Here is a 23339-nt window from a genome sequence, read left to right as displayed (position 1 = left end):
ACTGCAAAATATCTTAAACTGATTCAGCATAGCTAGCATGAATACACTGAATTGTTTGCCGTTAAATTGCTTCAGTACAGTGAGTTTAGTTGCAAAAGATTCACATCTTTAGTAATGACAAGACCTCTTTTTGAGGTGTTCTTCGTAGCACAGTTTCTTCATTCTGGCTTCCTAGCTCTGTCAGGTGCAACTGATAAGATTATATAGATTTGTTTTCTTCTTTAGAAAAAAATCAGTATTCTGAGAGTCCAGGGCCCAGATTTTTAAAGGTATTTAAGTGTTGCTTGGTCACCAAGTGTTGATGGAATTTAGACTAAGTGCCTAAATCCCTGTTGAAAATGAAATTTAGGCTCTTAAATCAGGTGTTGCAACAGTGACCCAGCAAAGCCTGAATACCTTTTAAAAATGTGGGCCTAAGTCCCTGGGATGCTTATGAAACACTTCAAATCCTATGCAACTGCTTCAACTGGTTTTACAAAAGTTCTTAAAAACTGGTTGCAGAAGACTATGCTTTTGGGGTTTTAAGAACTGATTTATTCTTCAAGTGCTTGCTCATGTCTTTTCCATGGTAGGTATGTACATGCTGTGTGCACTGTTTCTGGAGATTTTTCCCTTAGTGGAATCTGTAGGGTCGGCTCTAGTGCCCCCTAGAGTTGCGTACATACGCATTGGGATAAGGGGCGCCACCGGCTTCGCATCCTCTTGATTCCTTCTTACTACCCATGATGGTTGCTGGAACGATCCTTCTTGCTGCGGCAAGTGGTTTGGACTTTTCTCCATTTATTCTTAGTGTAGTTAGTTCTCAGTATTAGCATATATACTAGTGTGAATAGTTGTCTCTGTCATCGAGGGACTTTTTGCCGCAGGGGCTGGGCATATCCCGATACCTGGGCTTCAAGTTCTGGGCCTCTTACAGCAAGCCAATGCAAGATGAGTGACCTGCACTCTAGCAGTTTAACCTGAGACTCCCCCAGACACTTTAAAGATAAGTGCCAGATCTGCAAAAATGCAGCCCTCGCACGAGAAAAAAGTGTCCTTCAGCTGAATGTCCTACTCATGGAGGTGGCCCTCAGACCAGTCTCGGAACCAAACTGTTCCACATTGGTGCTGAGCATTTCGGTATCCATGCAAAGCACTCCCTCGGCACAGTGCTCTTTCTGCCACCGTTCCTCATCTCCGGTGCTGAGGAAGAAGCACAAGAAACAGGACACAGAGAGAGGGCGCTCTGTGGTGCAGGAAATGGACAGCTCAGTGAGACCCATGTCAGGTCACTTGTCCTCACCGAGCCACTGATGGCACTGCCAACTCCACTTAGAGTGCCTAGTCTGGTTTGGGACCCACCATAGACTCCTCGAAGCAGCCATTGCTTAGGTGTCCGCCACCTCTTTCAACACCAGAGGCCTTTCAAGTGATGAAGGACCTGTCTCCCCCAATTCTGCCAGCCCCACAAGGATCTCCGGCAGCCAGGACAGCCAGGGACAGGAAAGAGCAGGAAGCGCTGAGCTCCATGCCAGGACCAACCACCTCGGCACTGTCTAGGAGCAAGCCTTTCATGATCCTGGCACAATGGTCACTGATCCGCAGGCTTTTTAAAGGTGCATCAGAGGGCATTACACCAGTCTGAGTTCCAGATTCATCGCCTTTCTTGGTTTTGGACCATCTTGTTGCCCTTCAGCCAAGCATGGTCATAGATAATGTCGGACTGTTGGTTACTCAGTACAGTAACAGTTGGTTCCACGCTCCAGTTTGTATCTACCCCTCCCTCCCATCCCCTCCCCAAGTCCCTCTTCAGGGGCCCTTCTCACCAGCAACTCCTCGCTGGGGAGATGCAATCCCTCCTACTTGTGGGGGCCTGTAGTCCATTGGGGGGAATAGCCTCTCCCCCTCTGGGTCTGTGGGAAGCCAATCCGCCTCACTACGTCTCTGGGAGGCTGCCTGGCATAGGAAATGCAGGGCAGGTCTGTGATCAGGGCCAAAGGACAAACACGGAGCCCAGCCCCTGGTCAGGGCGGGGCAGCAAAGAGTCTCTGGCTCAGGCTTGTACTCTGGCTGAGTAGCCAAACAGTCAGTCAGCCCAGGCCCTTGATCAGGGTGGGAAAGTAGAGTCTGAGGGCTTAGGCCTGCACTCAGGCTGAGCAGCAAAACAGTCAGGCCTCCTAGCTCTAGCAGAGGGCCAACAAGCGCAGGCTTCTTGCCTAAGAGAGGGGGAGACTGCCACCCACGGGTTGGGGTGGCGTGGGGGGAGACGCAGGCCCACCCACTCCACTGCCTCCCGGCCCAGGGTCCTAGCAGTGGCAGAGTGTTCTGCCACTGGGTCAGCGGGGATCATGACTGCAACTCACTGACTCACCTGCTGTCAGGATTGCAGTCAGACGGGCCACTTCCTAACTCCCCCCTCAGGGCATACCTGGCTCTGTAGAGGGTCGTCCTGGTCGTTGGGGAAGAGGGCCTCTGTCAGGGCTTGCATCTCCTCCATGTTCAGGTCTGTAAATGGTCCTGGCCAGTCCTCCGCTTCCTTAGGGTCTGCAGAGCCACCCAGCTCTAGAGTTCGCAGGAGGATTCTGGCTCCTTTGGCGGCTGGGGCCTCAACTGAGTTCTTTGGCCCGCCTTTTGTACTTCCTGTCCAGTCTACTGACTTCTGGCAGGAAGGTGGAGTGTGGCGTGGTTCCACTCACCAAGATTCAGTGAGGAGCCCCTCCCCCTCCGGGTCTGCGGGCGACCAGTCTGCCTTGTTACAGGGTCATAGAGGAAGTTCCTTGAGAGGGAAGAGTTTTTGTGGTTTGTTTTTTTTTTTTACTCCCAGTATTTCCTAATCCCGAGGGCCAAAGGAGACCTACTGCCCATCTTGAACCTGCGTCACCTCAACAGATATCTCAAGAAACTAAAGTTCCTCATGGTCTCCCTGGCCTCCATCATACCCTCCCTAGATCCAGGAGACTGCTACGCCTCCCTCAGTTTAATGGAGCTTACTTTCACATCTCTATCTTCCACAGTCACCAAAGATTTCTCAGGTTTGTAGGGGGTCAACGCCACTACCAATTCACCACTCTCCCCTTCAGCCTATTGGCAGCCCCATAGGTCTTCATGAAGTGTATGACAGTAGCAGCAGCCTTCCTCATGCACCAATGTGTCCAAGTCTATTCATGCCTCGATGACTGGCTGATCAAAGGTCAGTCGCATGCTCAGGTACAGCACAGCATCTGTACAGTCCGGCCCACCTTCCAGGCACTGGGTCTGCTGATTAAACAAGCAAAAGTCAACTCTCTGGTCCCAGCTCAGAGAATAGAGTTAATCGGGGCAGTGCTTGACTCGACACAAGCCAGAATCTTCCTTCTGGAGGCCCAATTCCAAACTTATGTCGGATCTGATATCCAATGTCACAGTCTATCCAATAATGACTGTTCAGGTGTGCCTCAAACTATTGGGACGCATGGGAGCGTGTACTTACATGGTATAGTATGCAAGGGTGCACCTCCAGCCCCTCCAGATGTGGCTGACATAAGTCTACTCCCTGAGTAGACAACATTTAGACTCACTGTCCCACCTCCAGTCCTCACTTTCCTGACTTGGTGGAAAGACCCAGAATCGGTAATGTTAGGGGGTACCCTTTGCTGCTCCTCAACTGTTTGTAGCCTTAATCTCGGTTAGATCTAGGGTAGGGAGCCCACCTCAACAACTTCAGGACCCATGGCCTCTGGTCTGAAGAAGAATTCTCCCTACACATAAATGTCTGGGAACTCAGGGCTTAGCTTGCCACGAGTTCCTTCCCCAGATCTCAAGCAAAGTGGTGAAGGTCCTGACAGACATGACCACATTCATGTTTTACATCAACAAGCAGGGAGGTGCTCGATCTTCAGCCCGAAATGTACTGACGGATCACATCAGCAGAGCTTTTTCCTCTCACCATGAGTGGTCTCTTCACCTGGAAGTCATCAGTGTCATTTTCCAGAGGTGGGAGCCTCCCCAGTTGGACCTATTTGCCACCAGGCAGAACAGGAAATGCCATCAGTACTGCTCGCTGCGTGGGCTCCTGCTCTTGTGCGCAGACCATCTGCTATACAGACCTTTACTCCAGTCCCCTTGGTTCACAGTGTTCTCCTAAAAATTAAATAAGACAAGGGAAGGGTTATCCTGATAGCATGCTAGCATTGGTTTGGCACACCTCTGGACCTCTCGCTGGCAGCACCACTTACGCTCCTACGCTACCCGGACTTGATCTACTTGCTTTACTGCACCTGACTGCATGGATGCTGAACCCCGAGGAACAGGTCTGCTCGGTTCAGGTTTGACAGGTCTTGCAAAGTAATAGCCTTCCACCAGGGCTACCTATTTGGCCAAGTAGAAACATTTCTTTTTTGGGGGCCTCTGAATGGAATCTCTCTCCATTCTGATCTTCTCTGCAGTCTGTCTTGGACTATCTGCTCCACCTAAAGCAGCAAGGTCTGGCTCTCTCATCTATTAAGGTTCATTCATTTCAACCTTCCACCCTGCAGCGAATGGCAGATTGGTGTTCTCCCACGAGATGAGTCTAGTTTCTCAAGGGGTTGGAAAGACTCTATCCTCACGGTTGCAAACTGACCCCTCCCCTACCAAGGGACTTAAACTTCGTCCTGTTGAGGCTCACAGGGTCTTCCCCCCCCCCCCCCTTTAAGTTGTTAGCATCGTGCTCCATACTGCTTCTCTCCTGAAAGGTCACTTTCCTGCTGGCTGTTATCTCGGCCAGCAGGGTCTCTGAGATCAAAGTCCTTATGTCGCAACCTCCTTAAATGGTGTTCTTCAACAACAAGGTCCAACTGCACCCCAATTCAGCCTTTCTATCAAAGATGATGTCACAAATCCATAATCAGATCATTTTTCTACCTGTCTTCCCAAAACCCAACAAATCTACTGAGGAACGTTGGCTTCGTACGTTGGACATTAGGCAGGCCCTCGCCTTTTATATTGAAAGGAGTAAGCCCTTCCACAAATCGCAACAACTCTGTAGCAATAGCGGAAAGGATGAGAGAATTTCCTGTGTTATCCCAAAGAATCTCGTCCTGTCTCAACACGTGCATTCGGGCTTGCTATGAGCAGGCGAATATCCTGCCTCCGGCCATCATGACTGCTTATTCCACAAGAGCCCAGGCTTCATCAGCAGCATTTCTTGTGCAGGTACAAGTCCAGGACATTTGGATGAATGGACTATAAGGTGGATAGAAAGCTGGCTAGATCATCGGGCTCATTGGGTAGTGATCAATGATTCCATGTCTAGTTTGCAGCCGGTATCAAGCGGCGTGCCCCAAGGGTTGGTCCTGGGGCCGGTTTTGTTAAATATCTTCATTAACGATGTGGAGGATGGCATGGATTGCACCCTCAGCAAGTTTGCAGATAACACTAAACTTGGAGGAGTGGTAGATTGACTGGAAGGTAGGGATAGGATATAGAGGGACCTAGACAAATTAGAGGATTGGGCCAAAAGAAATCTGATGAGGTTCAACAAGGACAAGTGCAGAGTCCTGCACTGAGGACGGAAGAATCCCGTGCACCGCTACAGACCAGGGACCGAGCGGCTAGGCAGCAATTCTGCAGAAAAGGACCTAGGGGTTACAGTGGACAAGAAACTGGATATGAGTCAACAGTGTGCCCTTGTTGCCAAGAAGGCTAATGGCATTTTGGGCTGTATAAGTAGGAGCATTGCCAGCAGGTCGAGGAACATGATCGTTCCGCTCTATGTGACATTGGTGAGGCCTCATCTGGAGTACTGTGTCCAGTTTTGGGCCGCACACTACGAGAAGGATGTGGAAAAATTGGAAAGTGTCCAGCGGAGGGCAACAAAAATGATTAGGGGGCTGGAACACATGACTTATGAGGAGAGGCTGAGGGAACTGGGATTATTTAGTTTGCGGAAGAGAAGAATGAGGGGGGATTTGATAGCTGCTTCCAACTACCTGAGAGGGGGTTCTAAAGAGGATGGATCTAGACTGTTCTTAGTGGTACCACATGACAGAAGGAGGAGTAATGGTCTCAAGTTGCAGAGGGGGAGGTTTAGGTTGGATATTAGGAAAACCTTTTTCACTAAGAGGGTGGTGAAGAACTGGAATGCGTTACCTAGGGAGGTGGTGGAATCTCCTTCCTTAGAGGTTTAAGGTCAGGCTTGACAAAGCCCTGGCTGGGATGATTTAGTTGGGGATTGGTCCTGCTTTGAGCAGGGGGTTGGACTAGATGACCTCTTGAGGTCCCTTTCAACCCTGATATTCTATAATCTGCAGAGCCATGACCTGGTCGTTGGTTCATACCCTCACGACCCACTACACCATCACCCAACAGGCACAAGATGATGCCAGTTTTAGGAGATCAGTGGTACAGTCAGTATGTCCATGAACTCCGAGCCCACCTCCTGGGGTACTGCTTCTGAGTCACCTAGCATGGAATGGACATGAGCAAGCTCTCGAAGAAGAAAAAAGGTTACTAACCTTTCGTAACTGGTGTTCTTCAGGATGTGTTGCCATGACCATTCTATGACCCACCCTCCTACCTCTCTGTTGGAGTTACCAGCAAGAAGGAACTGAGATGGTGCGGGTCTGGCAGCGCCTCTGATACTAGCACATATCCGAGTGAGCCAGCCCTGTGGATACCACTAAGGGAAAAATGTCCGGCAACAGTGCATGTAGCACGCACACGCCTAGCATGGAATGGACATAAGTAACACATCTCTAAGAAAAAGTTACAGAAAGGTTAGTAAATGTTTTTTGCCAGTGTGAAGGCAAACATATAGTAGTAGTTCAACTAGTCCTTCCATTGCTACCCCATATTGCATCAAGGACCTTTTGAAATCTCTCAGTTCTCTGCTTGTGGGAGCTATGCAGGGTTCTGTGCTACTCACATAGCATTGTAAATGAAACTATTTAGAACTGTGTTCATGTCATTTTGAAACTGATTTGACATAACTCTTGTGAACACATTGCCTTGTTTTAAATCTGTTCAGTTATGGATCACTTGATTCTCCTAGTGTGCACAGCCTATGGGGACTACATCTAAAGATATTTCACCTCCAACTGATCTTGTCCACAGGTGACTGGTGATACGGGATGTTGTGATCAGCTGAAGGGAAAGGTTAGCTAAGAGAGCATTGAATGCTGGAGCATGTAGCCCCATCTCATGATTCTATATCAGAAATATACCAAATAGATTCCTTTTAAAGTTGTGGTCTGTATGTTGGTTAGCACCATTGCAGTAAAGAGTGTGACAAAGTTCCTCCTTTACCTTGGCGAATCTTGCGCTTATTGGCGGATTTGCTCACCTTGGAGCTTCACGGAAGCCCTTAGTTTGGCCGTTTTCATGAACCCACAGTCCAGGTCAACTCCTCCTGTGTCTGACCAGGAGTTGGGAGGTTTTGGGGGGAACCCGGGCCTGCCCTCTACTTCAGGTTCCAGCCCAGGGCCCTGTGGAATGCAGCTGTCTAGAGTGCCTCCTGGAACCGCTGTGCGACAGCTACAACTCCCTGGGCTACTTCCCCATGGCCTCCTCCCAACACCTTCTTTATCCTCACCATAGGACCTTCCTCCTGGTGTCTGATGATGCTTGTACTCCTCAGTCCTCCAACAGTATGCTTTCTCACTCTCAGCTTCTAGCGCCTCTTGCTCCCAGCTCCTCACATGCACACCACAAACTGAAGTGAGATCCTTTTTAAAAACCCAGGTGCCCTGATTAGCCTTCCTTAATTGATTCTAGCAGCTTCTTGATTGGCTGCAGGTGTTCTAATCAGCCTGTCTGTCTTAATTGTCTCCAGAAGGTTCCTGATTGTTCTGGAACCTTCCCTGTTACTTTACCCAGGGAAAAGGGACCTATTTAGCCTGGGGCTAGTATATCTGTCTTCTGTTACTCTCCTGTAGCCATCTGGCCCGACCCTGTCACAAGAGATAAAGGAAGTTATAAATAAAAGTAACTTTTATTTCCCTTCATATGTCCTGATAGAAATTTTCATTGAATGCAAATGAGGAATGTCTGCCTTTTCTCTGTCAGCAGTCTAGACATCTACCTTCTGTGAGCAGCAGAAGATGATGCACTCAACAAAGACTTCTTCAAAATGCTGAGCTCCACAACATTAAGGCAGTAGTAATCTCTAGTAGACAGATATTGGTATTGTCCTGTTGACAAACACCTTGGTTAGGAGACTGTAAAACCACAGTGTCTTGCAGAGACTCAAGAGATGATTATCTTGATCAATCAAGAATTATACATGGAGATTCAATTATTTTGAGACATTATCACCTTTTAGTCAGGTTATTGTAACTTTTCAAAAGTATAGGTGCATATGTTGGAAAAGTTCCCTGTGGTCATGGTCATGGCTGTTGAACAGTTTTGGGATGCTGACCTCTAATTGTAATTATAACATATTAATTCCTTTTATTTCTAGAGATTATGGCAAAAATATATAAAAAGCCCTTCACTAGAAACATTTGGATAAATAAACCTTCAGCGTCAAGGTATTATCCACAGAAAATACTGATTGACCAATCACCCAATTTTTGTGTAAATCACATTTCTGTAGGCTCTTCACTATATGTTGCTGGTGTCAGAAGTCGAAGAAACTGAAATTTTTAAGATTTGTCTTGAATACTGGAATCATTTGGCTGCTGAACTGTATAGAGAGAGTCCATTTTCAACATCTGCTTCTCCATTGCTTTCGGGAAGTCAACATTTTGATGTTCCTCCCAGGAGACAGCTTTATCTGCCTGTTCTGTCAAAGGTAATGTTTGTTTAATTAAATGCACCATAAGTAGGGCTCTGTTTTTGTCGCGGAAGTCATGGATTCTGTGACTTTTGTGGCAGCCAGTGTGGCTGACCCTAGGGCTGTGTAAGCAGCTGTCTCTGGGGCCAGCTGCACCAGTTGCCGCTTGGGCAGCTCCACAGCCAGCCGCTTACTAGAGCGGCCCCGGGGCCAGCCACACTGGCCACTGTTCAGACAGCCCAGGGCGTTTTTTGGTCTGTTTGTGTGAGAGGTGCCCAGTTGGCATGTCAGGTCATCTAAGATTATCCTTGTCTACTGGTTTAAAGCATATATTTTTGAAGTCCTGTTTGTATTTTGGTTAAAGTGTGTATGTGCTCTGCATTTCAAGGCCAAAATGTAGTCCTTATCTTAGTCTCTTCCACTGAGGCTTCCTCTTTCCACTATTTTCTAATTGCGTCATGCTGCCTTTCTTTTAGAGCATTGTTTTTGGCATTCTTCTGAGTTAAAATAACTCCGTTAGTACCTTCTTTTGTAAGTAGGCGTAAGTGTCTGTCTAAGGCTAAACCTATTGGAGACCATGAAGTCTTCTTTTTTTTTTTTTTTTTTTTTTTTTTTTTTTTTACTCTCCTAACAAATAAGTGCTTTGAAATATTTGACCATATTTGACTGGTCAGTTGACCATTTACTCTTGAACTGGTCAAATGCCCAACCCTAAATTTTTCTTAATCTAAAACTGTTGATTCTCTGGTAAACACAGGTCCGGTTGTTAATGGTTAGCCGTATGGCTAAGCCAGAAGAAGTGCTGGTTGTGGAAAACGATCAGGGGGAAGTCGTACGAGAATTCATGAAGGATACAGATTCTATAAACTTGTACAAGAATATGAGGGAGACGCTGGGTAAGTTAATGACTTATCTTATGAATATACAGCAACAAAATATGAAATCCTTTGACTAAATGCTAGCTTATAATCTAATTTAGATAGAAAATGCAAGGAAGAATAACTACTGAACGAGATAAGTGTGGGGGAAAGGTATGAGGGAGAGGAAATGCAAGAATGGGGAATGGAGTGCTACTCTAGGAAGACTTTTTTCCCTGAGAAGCAGTTGACTTAATTTTTGGAGTTTTTTCCATGTCAGTTTTTTGTCTTGAAGTTTATCTTTCACTTTATTATGATCAGATGCAACCATCTTAAAATAAGTAGCACCAGAAAAAAAGTTAAGTTAATGGAAAAAGAAATGTCTTTCGGAGGGAAAAGTAGCTTAGGGCATTATCTTAAAGGTTTTTAATTATTGGGACGTAGGACCAAGTTCTGCAGTTAAAGCTCACTGCTGAAGGAAATTAAGGTCTTGTTTACACTACACAGTTTTGTCGGCAAAAGGCAGTTTTTGCAAACAAAATAGTGGAGATGTACACAATACAAAGCTACTTTTGGCAGCAAAACTCTCACTGTGTTGCTGACAAAATAAAACCACCTCAACGAGAGGCATAAAGCTTTTTGTGGCAAAGTTAAACTGACAAATCGTCACTGTAGATGCTGCTGTTCATTATATCAACATTAATGGCTTCCCTCAGTGCCCACTGTGACCGCTCTGCTCGCTGTTTTGAACTCTGGTGCCCTGCAGGTATTCACCCTTCCACTTTCAAAAGTTCTAGGAAGCTTTGACATTCCTCAGCATGGAGTACGGTTGCCAGGCGTTCAGTTTTCGACCGGAATGCCTGGTCGAAAAGGGACCCTGGCAACTCCAGTCAGCACCACTGACCGGACCATTAAAAGTCCAGTCAGCAGCACAGCTGGGCTAAGGCTCCTGGAAGCAGCCAGCATGTACCTGGGGTCCCTAAGCGCAGGGGCTGCCAGAGAGGCTCTGTTCACTGCTCCTGCCCCAAGCACTAGATCCGCAGCTCCCACTGGCCAGGACCGTGGACAATGGGAGTTGTGAGGATGGTGCCTACAGGCAAGAGCAGCACGCGGAGCCTCACTTGCCGCCACTGAACCTAGGAGTCAGAGGCCATGTTGCCGCTTCCAGGAACTGCCTCGTGTAAGCGCTGCCTGAACCCCACACCAAATCCCCTACCCCAACCCTCTGCCCCAGCCTGGAGACTCCTGCCACACTCTAAACCCCTCAGCCTGGAGCCCCCTCCCACACTCCAGAGCCCTCATCCCTGGCCCAACCCGCATCCCCAGCCAGAGCCCTCACCCCCTCCCGAACCCCAGCCTCCTGCCCCAGCCTAGTGAAAGTGAGCAAGGGTGGGGGAGAGTGAGTGACTAAGGGAAGGGGAATGGAGTGAAGGGGTGGGGCCTCGGGGAAGGGGCAGGGCAAGGGTGTTCAGTTTTCTGCTATCAGAAAGTTGGCAACCTAGCATGAAGAACTGACAGAGCTGCTGAAGATGGTGCTCCTGGTAGCTGAGGAGGCTGAGGAATCACAGAACCATTAATGTGGAATCGGCAGGCAGGCAGAGCGGGCTGCTGCTGGGGGAGAGTAGAAGAGACCGCTGTGCGGAGCCGGGGGCTGATGTGGGAGGGTGTCCTGCTCCCCCAGGATTGGTTGCTCAGGCCACTGTCTGAACTCGGAGACAACATGCCCACACACTCTCCCCTAACATACCCACTGTCTCTGTCTCCCCCTCATGCTCCCTGTCACACACTCTTCCCCCCTTTCCGCTACATTCGCTTCAGTTGAAAAGCGGCTGGCAGTCTAGTAGGATGCCCATGGAACGGTGGGATTGAGAAACCTGCATCATATACTGTACCTGCCCCATGAGGCATTGCAAACCCTTCCCAAAGCACAGTTGCACAGTGGAATAGCTACCCACAGTGCATTGGTCTCTCTGTCGATGCAAGAGCTGCTGGTGTGGATGCACTCTGCCAGCACAAGGAGCATAGCATGGACATTCAACCGCAGTTTGTTTAAAGCCCTTTAACTGAAGTGGCATAATTTTTGTTGACAAAACTCTGTGGTGTAGACAAGGCCTAAACTATGTTGTCACTTTCCTTTGGCAGTACAAGGTATGTTTTGTCTTTGATATCAAATGAAACCAGATGGCACATCATAATTCTTCTAGAATTCCATATTCTTGTTTTCCTCTGAGGAGGAACTACTCATGACACATGAGTCCTGTTTAATGCGTTGCTGGAAGGGGCTCAGGTACCATGGTGGTGATGGGTGCAGTAGAGGAGTCTGAATGGAAGAGAACAGCATGAGTACTCATTAGTTCTCATTTTATACATTACTTGGTGCCCATCTTTGTAGCTTTATGCTGTACCAAAATGTACAGCTCTGGCCCTGGATGAAGGCGGGCGGGTGCACAGCCCTGGCTCAAGGGGTGGGCGGGGGCACAGCCCACGCTCTTGCCACAGCTGTGAGGAGGGTGCATAGCTCCAGCTCTGCCTCTGTCACTGACCGCTGAAGTCATGGAGGTCCAGTAAAGACACTGAACCCATGACTAAATCATATCCTTAATTATAGTAAATAATTGTAAGTGATTAAGTTGAAACACAATGTTTAGATTTTGATCAAACTGCATTTTCTGACAGAATACTGTTCTGTCAGAATTTTCAACCAGCTCTACTGCTTAACCTGCATTCTAATAATTTATTGGCTAGACTTTTCTCCTTATCCCACTATACTCCGCAGCAACTGTGGCACCACTGATCTTCCCCAAAAAACTCACCTACCAAGCTGGACACTGCTAGCTCCACTCGCTTTGGGGCAGTGCTTGGAGGCTCATTGTTCTTGTCTTCCTGAGCTGGGTTAGGAGAATATGCAATTTCCCAATCTGTGTATGTCACATGCGGGAAAAACAGCTCTGCCAAAATCTTAGTAAATGCTCATTGAGCATGCACAGAAACATTTTTTTCCTGAGCTAGCTGGGAACTTCGTGGAGATCTACATAATGACATGTTGGTTTTAAATTTTATTTTCAGCTGTATTTGTGTTATTTTTGAGCAGACCCAGCACTTTCAAGCTAAAATAGGTATAGCTTAACTCTCCAGTAGCTCAGAATGAATTGGTTTGTCCTTGAATAACTTTTTACAAATCTCCTTGTCTGAGACATGACATACCAGCTCCAGAGGAGAATTTTTCAGAAGGTGTAGTCAGTTTAAAAAAAAAATGCAGTGTAATTCTTCGTAACCTTAACTATTCATTTAAAAAAAGAACCAGCAACAAGCTACCATCTTGACAGTATCATGCATAGTTGAAATGAAATTGGTTTTCCCATTACATCACAACTTTGAAAGATATTAGAAATCATTCATACTAAGCATTATGAAAGAGTCAGTGCTGCTAGAAAGTATCAAGATGTTTGCTGAACAAATTTACAAAATACTTCAGTATAATTTTTAAAAAATTAAATGTTTACTAAAGGAAATTCAGAAAAATTAAAAACCCTACTTTGGGTTATTAGAATACAAAATGTGCATCTGTTAGTCATGAATAATTCTGGCAACCACTGTGAACCACCATATTTAAGACTGTCTGAGAGAAATATCTGTAGGAGTTGTGAAAATTATCGGTTTCAGAGCAGCAGCCGTGTTAGTCTGTATCCGTAAAAAGAAAAGGAGTACTTGTGGCACCTTAGAGACTAAAAAATTTATTTGAGCGTAAGCTTTCATGAGCTACAGCTCACTTCACTACAGCTGTAGCTCACGAAAGCTTATGCTCTAATAAATTTGTTAGTCTCTAAGGTGCCACAAGTACTCCTTTTCTTTTTGTGAAAATTATCATATCCTTTGATTTTGAATACACTGTAGAATACCTGATCAGTGTTTTTTACATACCTAAGAAACAGTAGTCTTCAGCATTTTGTTCTAGGTATGTGATATATCTACTCTTCTGCTTGGTATCTTCATCTGTTCAGTGATGGTTCTTCACCTTCCAATTAGGTCATTGAATGCTAGGCATGTACTGTGTTCATCTTGTATATTCCTAGACCAAAAAAACTTGATGTTGAAAGTGTGCATCAGTAACTTCAGGATTAAAAAAAAAAAATTACACTGGTGTAATTTTCTTACAACAGTGTTATAAACCACAGAAATTCAGAGTTAAAGATATACTTAATAGAAATCTAAACATAAGGCACCCAACTCTGCGACATCGTGGAATAAATACAGATTTATGAGTAAGGCATTTTAATGGTTGTTGTCCCAGATTATTTTAGTCTTTTTGTTTAATCAACACTTTTTTTCCCTTTTTTCCCCCCTCCTGATGTTACAGGCAGAGTTAAGGCTGCTTGGGTGCCTTAGTGCTTAGTTTTGAGACCACCATCATATCCCTGTAATTTTTTTTATGTTTGTTACTGATGCATATGCTCAACCTTAACTCCATCTTGATGTAGTTTGTTTCAGGGAAATTCCTTATCTCTATTTTAAAAAAAAATAATAGAATTTCATACACGAACACTAAACAAGAAACATTGTTACCCTGCAATACAATGTAAAGATACGTGTCAACCTTAAGTCAGTTTTTATTTTTACTGTAGATTTACTGGTACACCAAAGTAGCCAGAGTGCACCAGCTAGTTAAACTGGGTTTAGAGCGGACAGAGAAGTACAGAGCAGCCAAAGCATATTGGTGAATCTGGCCTTCAAGTTGCAACTGACTTACTGATGTAGAGGACAGTCAATGAGACCATTGCTGTGTAAAACTGAGGGTTGGGAGAGCTGTCTCTGAGTCCCGAAGTGCCTGTGTGCAACTGGAGCTCAGGCAGCACTGCTGTGAAGGGCTTTTTATCGCGAGGCCCAAGGTAGCATGCATCCACAGACTCTTTAAAGAAGAGTGACAGTTGCATCAAGTAATCTACCAGTGGGAACTCCATCTCCATTATAGCACTGAGTCATTACAACCAATAGAATTGTTGCATGCAAACTAACTAGGGGGATGGGTTGATTTACCACTTACATCACATTGGCCTCACGTATGGGTTACCGGAGCCTATATAATCTTAACAATTAGATACAACCATTATTAGTAATTTAGCTTAATAGCAGTTTAAGTTCTCCACATACAGTTTATGAACTAGGTTTCAATTAACGTTAACTATATAGAAAGTGTGAACTGTCTGCATTATGTTTAGGACAAAGAAAAAACTTGACATAGATGTAAAATTTTTATAGGACCCTGTTTTTAATTATTTTTAAATCCTAAACTAACGTTTACTTAAATCCTTCCAAAATTCACACTGGACTGTAACTTTAGGAAGGATATGCTGTAGTTTTCATACAAAACATATGTTTTGTATGAAAACTACATATGTATGAAATAGAACTCAATCTCTGTGATGGAGTTGTGACCAGCACCTCCATAATGTACTGTGGCTACTTAAAAGGTGGATTTGTAATATGTTAAAATGTAATTGTTTCTTTTAGTTTATCTTACGCATCTGGATTATGCAGATACTGAACGAATAATGACAGAAAAACTTCACAATCAAGTGAATGGAACAGAATGGTCGTGGAAGAATTTGAATACTCTGTGTTGGGCTATTGGGTCAATCAGTGGAGCAATGCATGAAGAGGATGAAAAACGATTTCTTGTTACAGTAATTAAGGTATAATGTCATAAAACTAGTGGGTTCCTCACATTCACGCCAGAACAGCTGGTAGGTTCAAAAAGTGCAATGGCGATTTCTTTTAATTTCTTTGAAGATATTAACATTTGATGCACGTGTTTTTGGTTTTTTTTTGTTTGTTTGGTTTTTTTTGAACTACATTGTAGAAAAAAGCAAACTGACTAGTCAATTTTACAAAAATGTAATATATCCTATGTGAAAAGGAGCCTTGGCTATCATGCTTATAAAGGAAATTAGCCCAGATAAGTTTTACACTGGGTTAATTCAGAAGAAGTTAAGTTTATCATGCATTTCTCTTTCCTTTAAGGTTGTACCTTTCTCTACTATGGTCAGTGAGGGGAGAACAGCATTCTTACCATATACATTTTAGATTTATTAGAAGTTTAGTTTTATCAATAGATGTTTGGCGGAGTGGAAAACCTGTCAAAACTGAGGCTCTGCTTGGTAAAAACTCAAGATTCCTTAGAAAAGAGGCATTTCTTACCATGTTTTAAAGATTCACACAGTAATTCATATTAAATTATTTCTTTCAATTATCATTTATTTTACACTCACCAATATAGACTAGTAGGTAGCCAGTCCCTTGTGCTACAGGAAGAACTTAAGACTGCTTGGTTTTTGTTAAATAAATTTTGCAGACTTGAAATTTGTGCTTGCCTTCATTTGGTACAAAATACTGAGGATTGCTTACACTTTTATATCCATGCCTGAAGTGAATTTAAGTTCATGTGACACCAGGTATGAGTACATTCGTAGCAGAGATTAATGTTATATGTTGTTGATTGGCTTGAGGTTTTTTTTGTATTTTTCAGACAATCTATAATTCACATTAAGACTGACGCATGTTACTCAAAACTATACTGTAGGCTACTTTAAAAAAAATCAGTTTGAAAACTCTTAATGAGGTGTATTTAAATAATTTCTGGGTAGAAAACTGCTTTCTTGTCCTTCCAAAAAGTTTTAGTAAATCTCTGTGTTTCTAATATCCTAACTTTAATCTACATTGTTCAAATGCATTGAAACAACTATGAAGCCTGATTTGGTGATCTTTTGGGTATTTGTCAGGTATTGCCAAACTACAGTTTTAGCATTGGTTATTATAGTACTTTAAATTTTGCCCCATCACAGTTCTAAGAAAATATAAACATTAAACTTGAAAAGGAAGACAAGTATAGGTTGTTTTTTCTTTGCAGGATCTTCTGGGACTCTGTGAACAAAAGCGAGGGAAAGATAACAAAGCTATTATTGCATCAAATATCATGTATATAGTAGGTCAATATCCACGGTTTTTGAGAGCTCACTGGAAATTTTTGAAGACAGTAGTCAACAAGCTATTTGAATTCATGCATGGTAAATATGTTTGTTTCATCACTTTTCTGCTCACTAACACTTTTTTGGGGACCTAAATTTTCAAATATTACTTTCATATTGGAGCTGCTGATCGTGTGTGTGTGTGTATACACGTGTAGAATTTTTGTGAAGAGCATAAAAGTCACACATAATTCTATTTTAATTTAGAAACCCATGATGGTGTCCAAGATATGGCTTGTGATACCTTCATAAAAATAGCACAGAAATGCCGCCGACACTTTGTTCAGGTGCAAGTGGGAGAAGTCATGCCATTCATTGATGAGATCCTGAACAATATTAATACAATCATTTGTGATCTTCAGCCACAGCAGGTATGTTAAATTCAGCAATTTAAGTAATGATATGTGGTGGCTCTGGCTAATATTTAAAAGTCATGGTGAAATGGTGGTGGTGCTTTCTAGGGGATTTGAATTCAGTTTCCTAGTCTTGCTAGTAGGGCATAATCCTGTGGCACTAGAAGAATGCTTATGTCATTGTGTGGGGGTTTAGTTAACACCCTTCAGCAGACTTTGTTCCTCGTCCTCTCCAGGAGATTAAGTGGGTTTAATGGGTTCCCATTTATTTCTTTAACAAGAATTAAGTTCTGGTTGAATAATTTTTGGGATAAAGATTTTAAGATTCCGCACCTAATTGTTTTTATTAGTTAATGGTTTTAACATGGCATAGAGTAGTATCCCCACTAACAGCATGCAACTACTGAAAAGTTCAAGAATACAGGTAAAACAAATAGTACATATTATGCCAAATGGGAACCATAGTTTGATAAAACTAGAGACAAACACAAACACAAACTTACTATATATGGTGTAGCAATGATACTTGCAATTTTCTCTGTGGGTAAAATGGCTTAGCATCTGGGGAAGATCTATTTTGGGGTGGGCAAACTTCGGTCCGGACCCAGCCCGTGGGATTGCCAACGCCATGGCGCAGCAGGCCCTGTGCCGCTCCCGGAAACAGCCAGCACCACGTCCCTGTGGAGGGAGCAGAAGGCTCCATGTGGAGAACAGGGAACCGCAGCCAGTGGGAGCTTCAGGGGAGGTATCCACAGGCGAGGGCAGCGTGCAGAGCGCTCACCCCTCTCCCGCAGGGACATGCCACTGGCCACTTCCAGGAGCGGCATGGGGCCAGTGCAGGCAAGCAGGGAGCCTTCCCTGGCCCCAGTGCATGCTGCTGCCACCCTGGAGCCACTCCAGAGCCCATACCCCAAACCCCTCCTGCACCCTGCCCTGAGCCCCCTGCTTCACCCCATACCCCTCCTCTATCCCAACCCCTTGCCCTGAGTCCCTTCCTGCACCCTGCACTCCCTCCTGCACCCCTGCCCCAGCCCTAGCCCTACATTCATGCCCCTGCATGCAATTTCACCACTCAGATGTGGCCCTCGGGCCAAAACCCCTGACTTTAGGGAGTGGTGGTAGCCACTCTATAGTTGAAAGATATAATTAGCTTCCCATTGTAAGTGATTTTTTTAATCACCCTCCAAATGTACCCTAAAAGAAATTGGAGGGAGACGTACTAAAAAGGAGTTAGTTGGCATGAATATGAGGTGCTTGGTCTTGCAATTTGTGGCTCTGTGAGGGATGCAGAATAAGGATGGAAGACAGACTGATAGAATGTGAAAGGAAGATGAAGGCGGTGCAAAGGAGTGGAAGGAGAGGAGGGAGGTAAATGGGGTGCATGGAGAAGGACTGAATAAAATACTCTTACCCATGTTGAGTATTCTATCTAAACAGTTTTTAAATGTTTCAGTATTTGTTTCCCCATTCCCTCTCCATTTTCCCCTACAGTATACTACACTATTATCCCAGAAACGTATAGCCTAGTGAGTCAGTAGGACAGGTACCTTACTTTGATGGACCTCATAGGATTTGTTAAAACAGTCCTTCCTCCCTGCTGCACACCTGATACCCCAGTTTGATATAAACCTTGCTCTTTCAAAAAAAAAAAAAAAAAAAAAAAAAACTGGGACCTGCAAACAAACCTTGTGAAATAATCTGATGATTGAAAATGTTTTAATCGAGTCCAGCAAACATCCAAAAATAGTCAGTTTTGATGTTTGGTTAAAAATGTGGAATCTTTGTGAAGTGTGTATTGGGAATATTTTTAGATTCAGTTAAAACATGCTTTCTGCTTCAACTCTTTATGAACAACTTTTAAAAATTGTGCATGTACCACTAGAGATATAGGAATGGCTGCATTAAGAAGTCTTGTTTTAACATTAGGTCTTAACTCTGAAAACTTTCCTTCCTATCTCACTTGTTTCTCATTCAAATCAGGTGCATACATTCTATGAAGCTGTTGGATACATGATTGGGGCACAGACTGACCAAACTGTACAGGAGCATCTGATCGAAAAATACATGCTGCTCCCTAATCAAGTGTGGGACAGCATAATTCAGCAGGCAACAAAAGTAAGAGCACTATGGAAATGTTAACTTCTAAGTATTTTATGCTCCGCTAGAGAGAGCCTGCTAAATGTTTGGTTTTTAATAAGGTTTAATTTTGTGCTTGATCTGGCATTGTGTGGACTAATTCTGGCAGTACCTGGCCAAACATTGGGTAGCAGGATAATTGGCATGATTGTAGAAGTATTGCGAAAATGGGGAAGGGAACAAAAGGGAAGTGTCTTTTTTCATAGTCTTTTAAAGAACTTAGCAGCATATTTCTTGTAGTAATATAAAATGGTGTTTACCTGTTTGTGGGCTTAATTTGTGTCTTCCGAGGAGATCTACTCTTTTTTCCCCTGCTCACATGCCCCACACATTTACTGTAATACTACTCCAGGTAGGAGGGTTGTCTTCTCCTCCAGCCACTGCTAATAGCTATGCACTGAAGAACAATCCTCCCTTTTGTGAAGGAAAGTAAGAGACCTATTTTTCTTTGCAGATCCCTGTTGTGACAAGAACAAGCTTTGTTCTCTACCTTGTACTGCCATTGGACCATTGTTTCTCCTCACTTTTTTTTTTTCGCCCTCTCGTGCCTTTTCTCCCATTCCTCTGTCCTTATGTTCTTCCTTCTTTTAGGGTTATACTTGTACTGCTGCTCATGTACGTGATACTTCTCCAGAAAAGCAATATTGAAGTAATCCCAATTTCATCCCATTGTTGCTCTTGGCATCACTAAGTGCCATGAGTCAGAACAGCAGTATAGGGGCTGTCTCCTGCATTGAGATAGTCTTAACACATAGATGGGATAAATGTTTGAAATGACTGACTGAATTTTTATTTCATAAAAAAATTTCCAGAAGCTCAGTCTCATTAACTGAACAAAACTAACTTTAATTATTATTCTTCAATAGAATGTTGATATTCTAAAGGATCCTGAAACAGTTAAACAGCTGGGTAGCATTCTGAAAACAAATGTAAGAGCATGTAAAGCAGTTGGACACCCCTTTGTGATTCAGCTTGGAAGAATTTATTTAGATATGCTGAATGTGTACAAGTGCCTAAGTGAAAATATTTCTGCAGCTATTCAGGCTAATGGTAAGCATTTCCATGTTATTTCTAACAAAATGGGAATAATACTATCTACTCTTATTACCACCTTTTAATCAATAAATAACAAAGTGCTTATTGTAAGAAATAGCTTACTTAATTTTATATTGGCTTTTCAGATTGAGAGACTTATTAGCCTTTATAGTCAGATAAACTTCTGTTGTCTCTTGATGGAAAAATAGATGATACTGTTAAACTATGAATAAGAAGAATTGTGGGGTTGTAAAACACAGTAAATATTTTTCTGTGGAAGTGAAAACTCATCCTAAATCTTGTAATAAAAGCCCCAACCCACACTTGGAAATGTGGCTTACTGTAGTTTCTTTAAATCAGAGCCAAGAACTCCCTTTTCTTTCTTCAGTTATCCTGTTTGAAAAGTGCTAATATATTAAGCTAGTATTTTGATGTTAACTAAGAGCATTTTGTCTTCTGAATAAATGATCGTTACTGAAATTCAAGGCCAAGACTTTATAAATCAAAAGTTATTGCTGGAAAGAAATTAACACTTGGATAGCATTTTTGTCAAACAAAATACAAATATTACATATAAGGTGTTTTCTCTCAAAGGAGGTGGGTGGGGGAGGGTGGTTACAGTAGTTTGGGAACAGGTCTTGCTTTCCCTTTGGTGTGCCATAGGATGTTCTAATGGAGCAATTAAAGGCTTTTCCATCTCTGCTGTACCAGTCAGCACTACCCATGTGCTGTTTTTTGGGAACGTACATATTCATCACATAATACAGGTAGAACTTGCACAGATGAATAGTGAGAGTAGAGTTGCAGTACTTGATGTTTATAGAGTTGCTGTACAATTGACCTATGTGAAGCCTTCCATACCAGAGAGTATATCTTTGATTCTGTGCAGCTCCAAAGGCCAGAAGTTGTCCATGCCTAGCAATGTGTAGTTATGAAGTTCAGAAGTTATTGCTAGGTACTTCTTGAAGCTCTGTCTGCAGTTTAGGGGTGCAGTGCTGCATTTGCAACTACCGGGTAATCCCACAGTTTGGATCTCACCTCTCTCAGGATTTAACATGGCTCTGACAAAATGTCTCTAGGATTGTAAAGTAAGACCCACTCCAATCAGTTGTAGGTAGTGTGGAGGTCCTGCAGTCTTTGAACAGATGATGGGGGAGAGGGCAACTAACTGTTTAGGAGCGAATGTACATGACTGGCCAGTGTGTCTCATAGTATTTGTAGGTTGGAATGTGTAATGTAATAAAATCACAGCTGGAGGCTGTTTTGAGCATGTCTGTCTGCCAGTGGTAGTATACTCTAGCAGATTAGCAGTTATATTGCACGTTTGTAATGCCTTTGACTTGCTCTTGTGACATCATATGCCCTGGACAGGGCAAAAGGAAGGAGACCAAAATATGTGGGGCATTGAGTGAAAGGGAAGGGAGATTAGAACTGATGCAATATTTTCCCAATTGACAGACTACTTGGTGCATGGGGTAGGCATGTACAAAGAGCGTGAGCTGCTAAATGAAGTGTAGTATTGACAACAGCTTGACATAAAACTTCTGTGTAAAAAGTCAGTTTTCTTTATATTCAAGTATCAACAAACCCTTTTAACTGAGTTGTAATAAAATTTAAAACTTTTCAGGTGAAATGGTTACCAAACAACCTTTGATTAGAAGTATGAGGACAGTAAAAAGGGAAACTCTAAAACTAATTTCTGGTTGGGTGAGCAGGTCCAACGATCCGCAGATGGTAAGTGGATTTTTAAAGTAAAGAGCAATGTTCATAAATAAGACACTCTGGGAGAAATCTACAATCTTTACAGCAGAACAAAAGTATAATTAAGACACTCTGCTTTTGTCATAGCAACTCATTTTCAGGAGGTCCATAAAACATATGTAATGCACACTCTAGGACTCAAGGCCGAGTGAGAGTTACATAATTTAAGTGATATTGCAACAATGTTATGAGCTATAGCCAAGAGGATTTAATAGACCTGGATCTACATGATCAATAATCTAAAACAATGATTACTAGGGTAGAAGTAATTCTAAAGAAGCCACTGCTGCTTACATGAAAAATATGCATGTATATATTTGGCAAGCTACTTTTAAAAAATGCATTTAGGGCCTAAATTATTTGTAGGTATGTAAAATAGCTCATACTTTGCTACAAAGCATTAATTATGCAATTATTATAGGCAATCTTTTAGATATCTAACAAAGTTCTGCTTTCTTTACCAGGTAGCTGAAAACTTTGTTCCTCCTTTGCTGGATGCAGTTCTCATTGATTACCAGAGAAATGTTCCAGCTGCTAGAGAACCTGAAGTACTCAGTACAATGGCTATCATTGTAAATAAATTGGGGGGACACATTACTGCTGAAATACCTCAGATATTTGATGCTGTTTTTGAATGCACGTTAAATATGATTAATAAGGTAAGTATATTCATCTTTTGTGTTTGGATACCTATAGTCTCCATAATACATCACATAAAACCAACCAACAAACGAACCAAATAAGATATCCCAAGCAGAGTTCTCCTCTGAAATGGGAGGAGAATCAGACATTCCACAAAGCCCGCTAGGGTGTTGGCTATTGCTGTTGGTTATACAGAATGACTATGATGGGTGATATTACAGCATTTTCCCAAGAATAGGAGCCAAGAACTATATTCACAAAGAAACTTTGGATATGTCTATACAGCAATGTAAACCTAGGGTTAGTGGGACTTGCGTCAGCTGACGTGTGTCAGGAAACTGTGGGCTTCAGCATCTACACTGCATTTCAACCCTACGTTCAGAATTTTCTGACCCGTGCTTGAACCTAGGGCTCTGGTGCCCATGTTGCAGGACACAGACCCTATCCTAGAGTGCCTAGCACACCCACCACCCTGTGTCAAAATTCTAGCACTGGGAATGTGGTACATTGTGGGCAAACTCTACTGCCCACCCTGTTTCCCAGCTGTGATGGTGCTATTGATGAGATCAGGTGCCCATAGGGAGCACATGAATACTTAAACTGCATAATAAGCTCCTTTGGTGGCTATCTCAGTAGAATGACTGCAGTGTGAGAAGGCTTTATATTGAACTACCATCTAATCTGAAAATTGGGCTCTCCAGCTCTAGGTTGAGTCACGTTGGCAGGAAAATGCCCACATGCACCTGTTCTAACGATAATTAGGACATCAGTCTGCATGACTGTCAAACTATTAAAATGAAACTTTGTAATTCTTAATTTTTAA

At 43.3% G+C, this 23339-nt stretch overlaps 1 protein-coding gene across 3 annotated transcripts in view; it reads left to right on the top strand.

Moving 5' to 3' along the window:
* Window positions 1–23339, top strand: part of XPO1 (exportin 1) — a 79079-nt gene that overhangs the window by 46341 nt on the left and 9399 nt on the right. For all 3 annotated transcript variants that reach the window (XM_037896002.2, XM_037896003.2, XM_037896004.2), the window contains 9 exons: window positions 8531–8728; window positions 9468–9606; window positions 15076–15257; window positions 16472–16628; window positions 16797–16960; window positions 18923–19057; window positions 19945–20128; window positions 21741–21847; window positions 22339–22533. In XM_037896002.2, coding sequence (XP_037751930.1) covers window positions 8531–8728; window positions 9468–9606; window positions 15076–15257; window positions 16472–16628; window positions 16797–16960; window positions 18923–19057; window positions 19945–20128; window positions 21741–21847; window positions 22339–22533 — 1461 coding nt within the window. The remainder of the gene's footprint in view (window positions 1–8530; window positions 8729–9467; window positions 9607–15075; window positions 15258–16471; window positions 16629–16796; window positions 16961–18922; window positions 19058–19944; window positions 20129–21740; window positions 21848–22338; window positions 22534–23339) is intronic.

The sequence above is a fragment of the Chelonia mydas genome, chromosome 3 (assembly GCF_015237465.2).
Source record: "Chelonia mydas isolate rCheMyd1 chromosome 3, rCheMyd1.pri.v2, whole genome shotgun sequence".
Lineage (NCBI taxonomy): Eukaryota > Metazoa > Chordata > Testudines > Cheloniidae > Chelonia > Chelonia mydas.
Note: the sequence above shows the minus strand (reverse complement) of the source record. Positions and strands in the feature narration are given on the sequence as shown.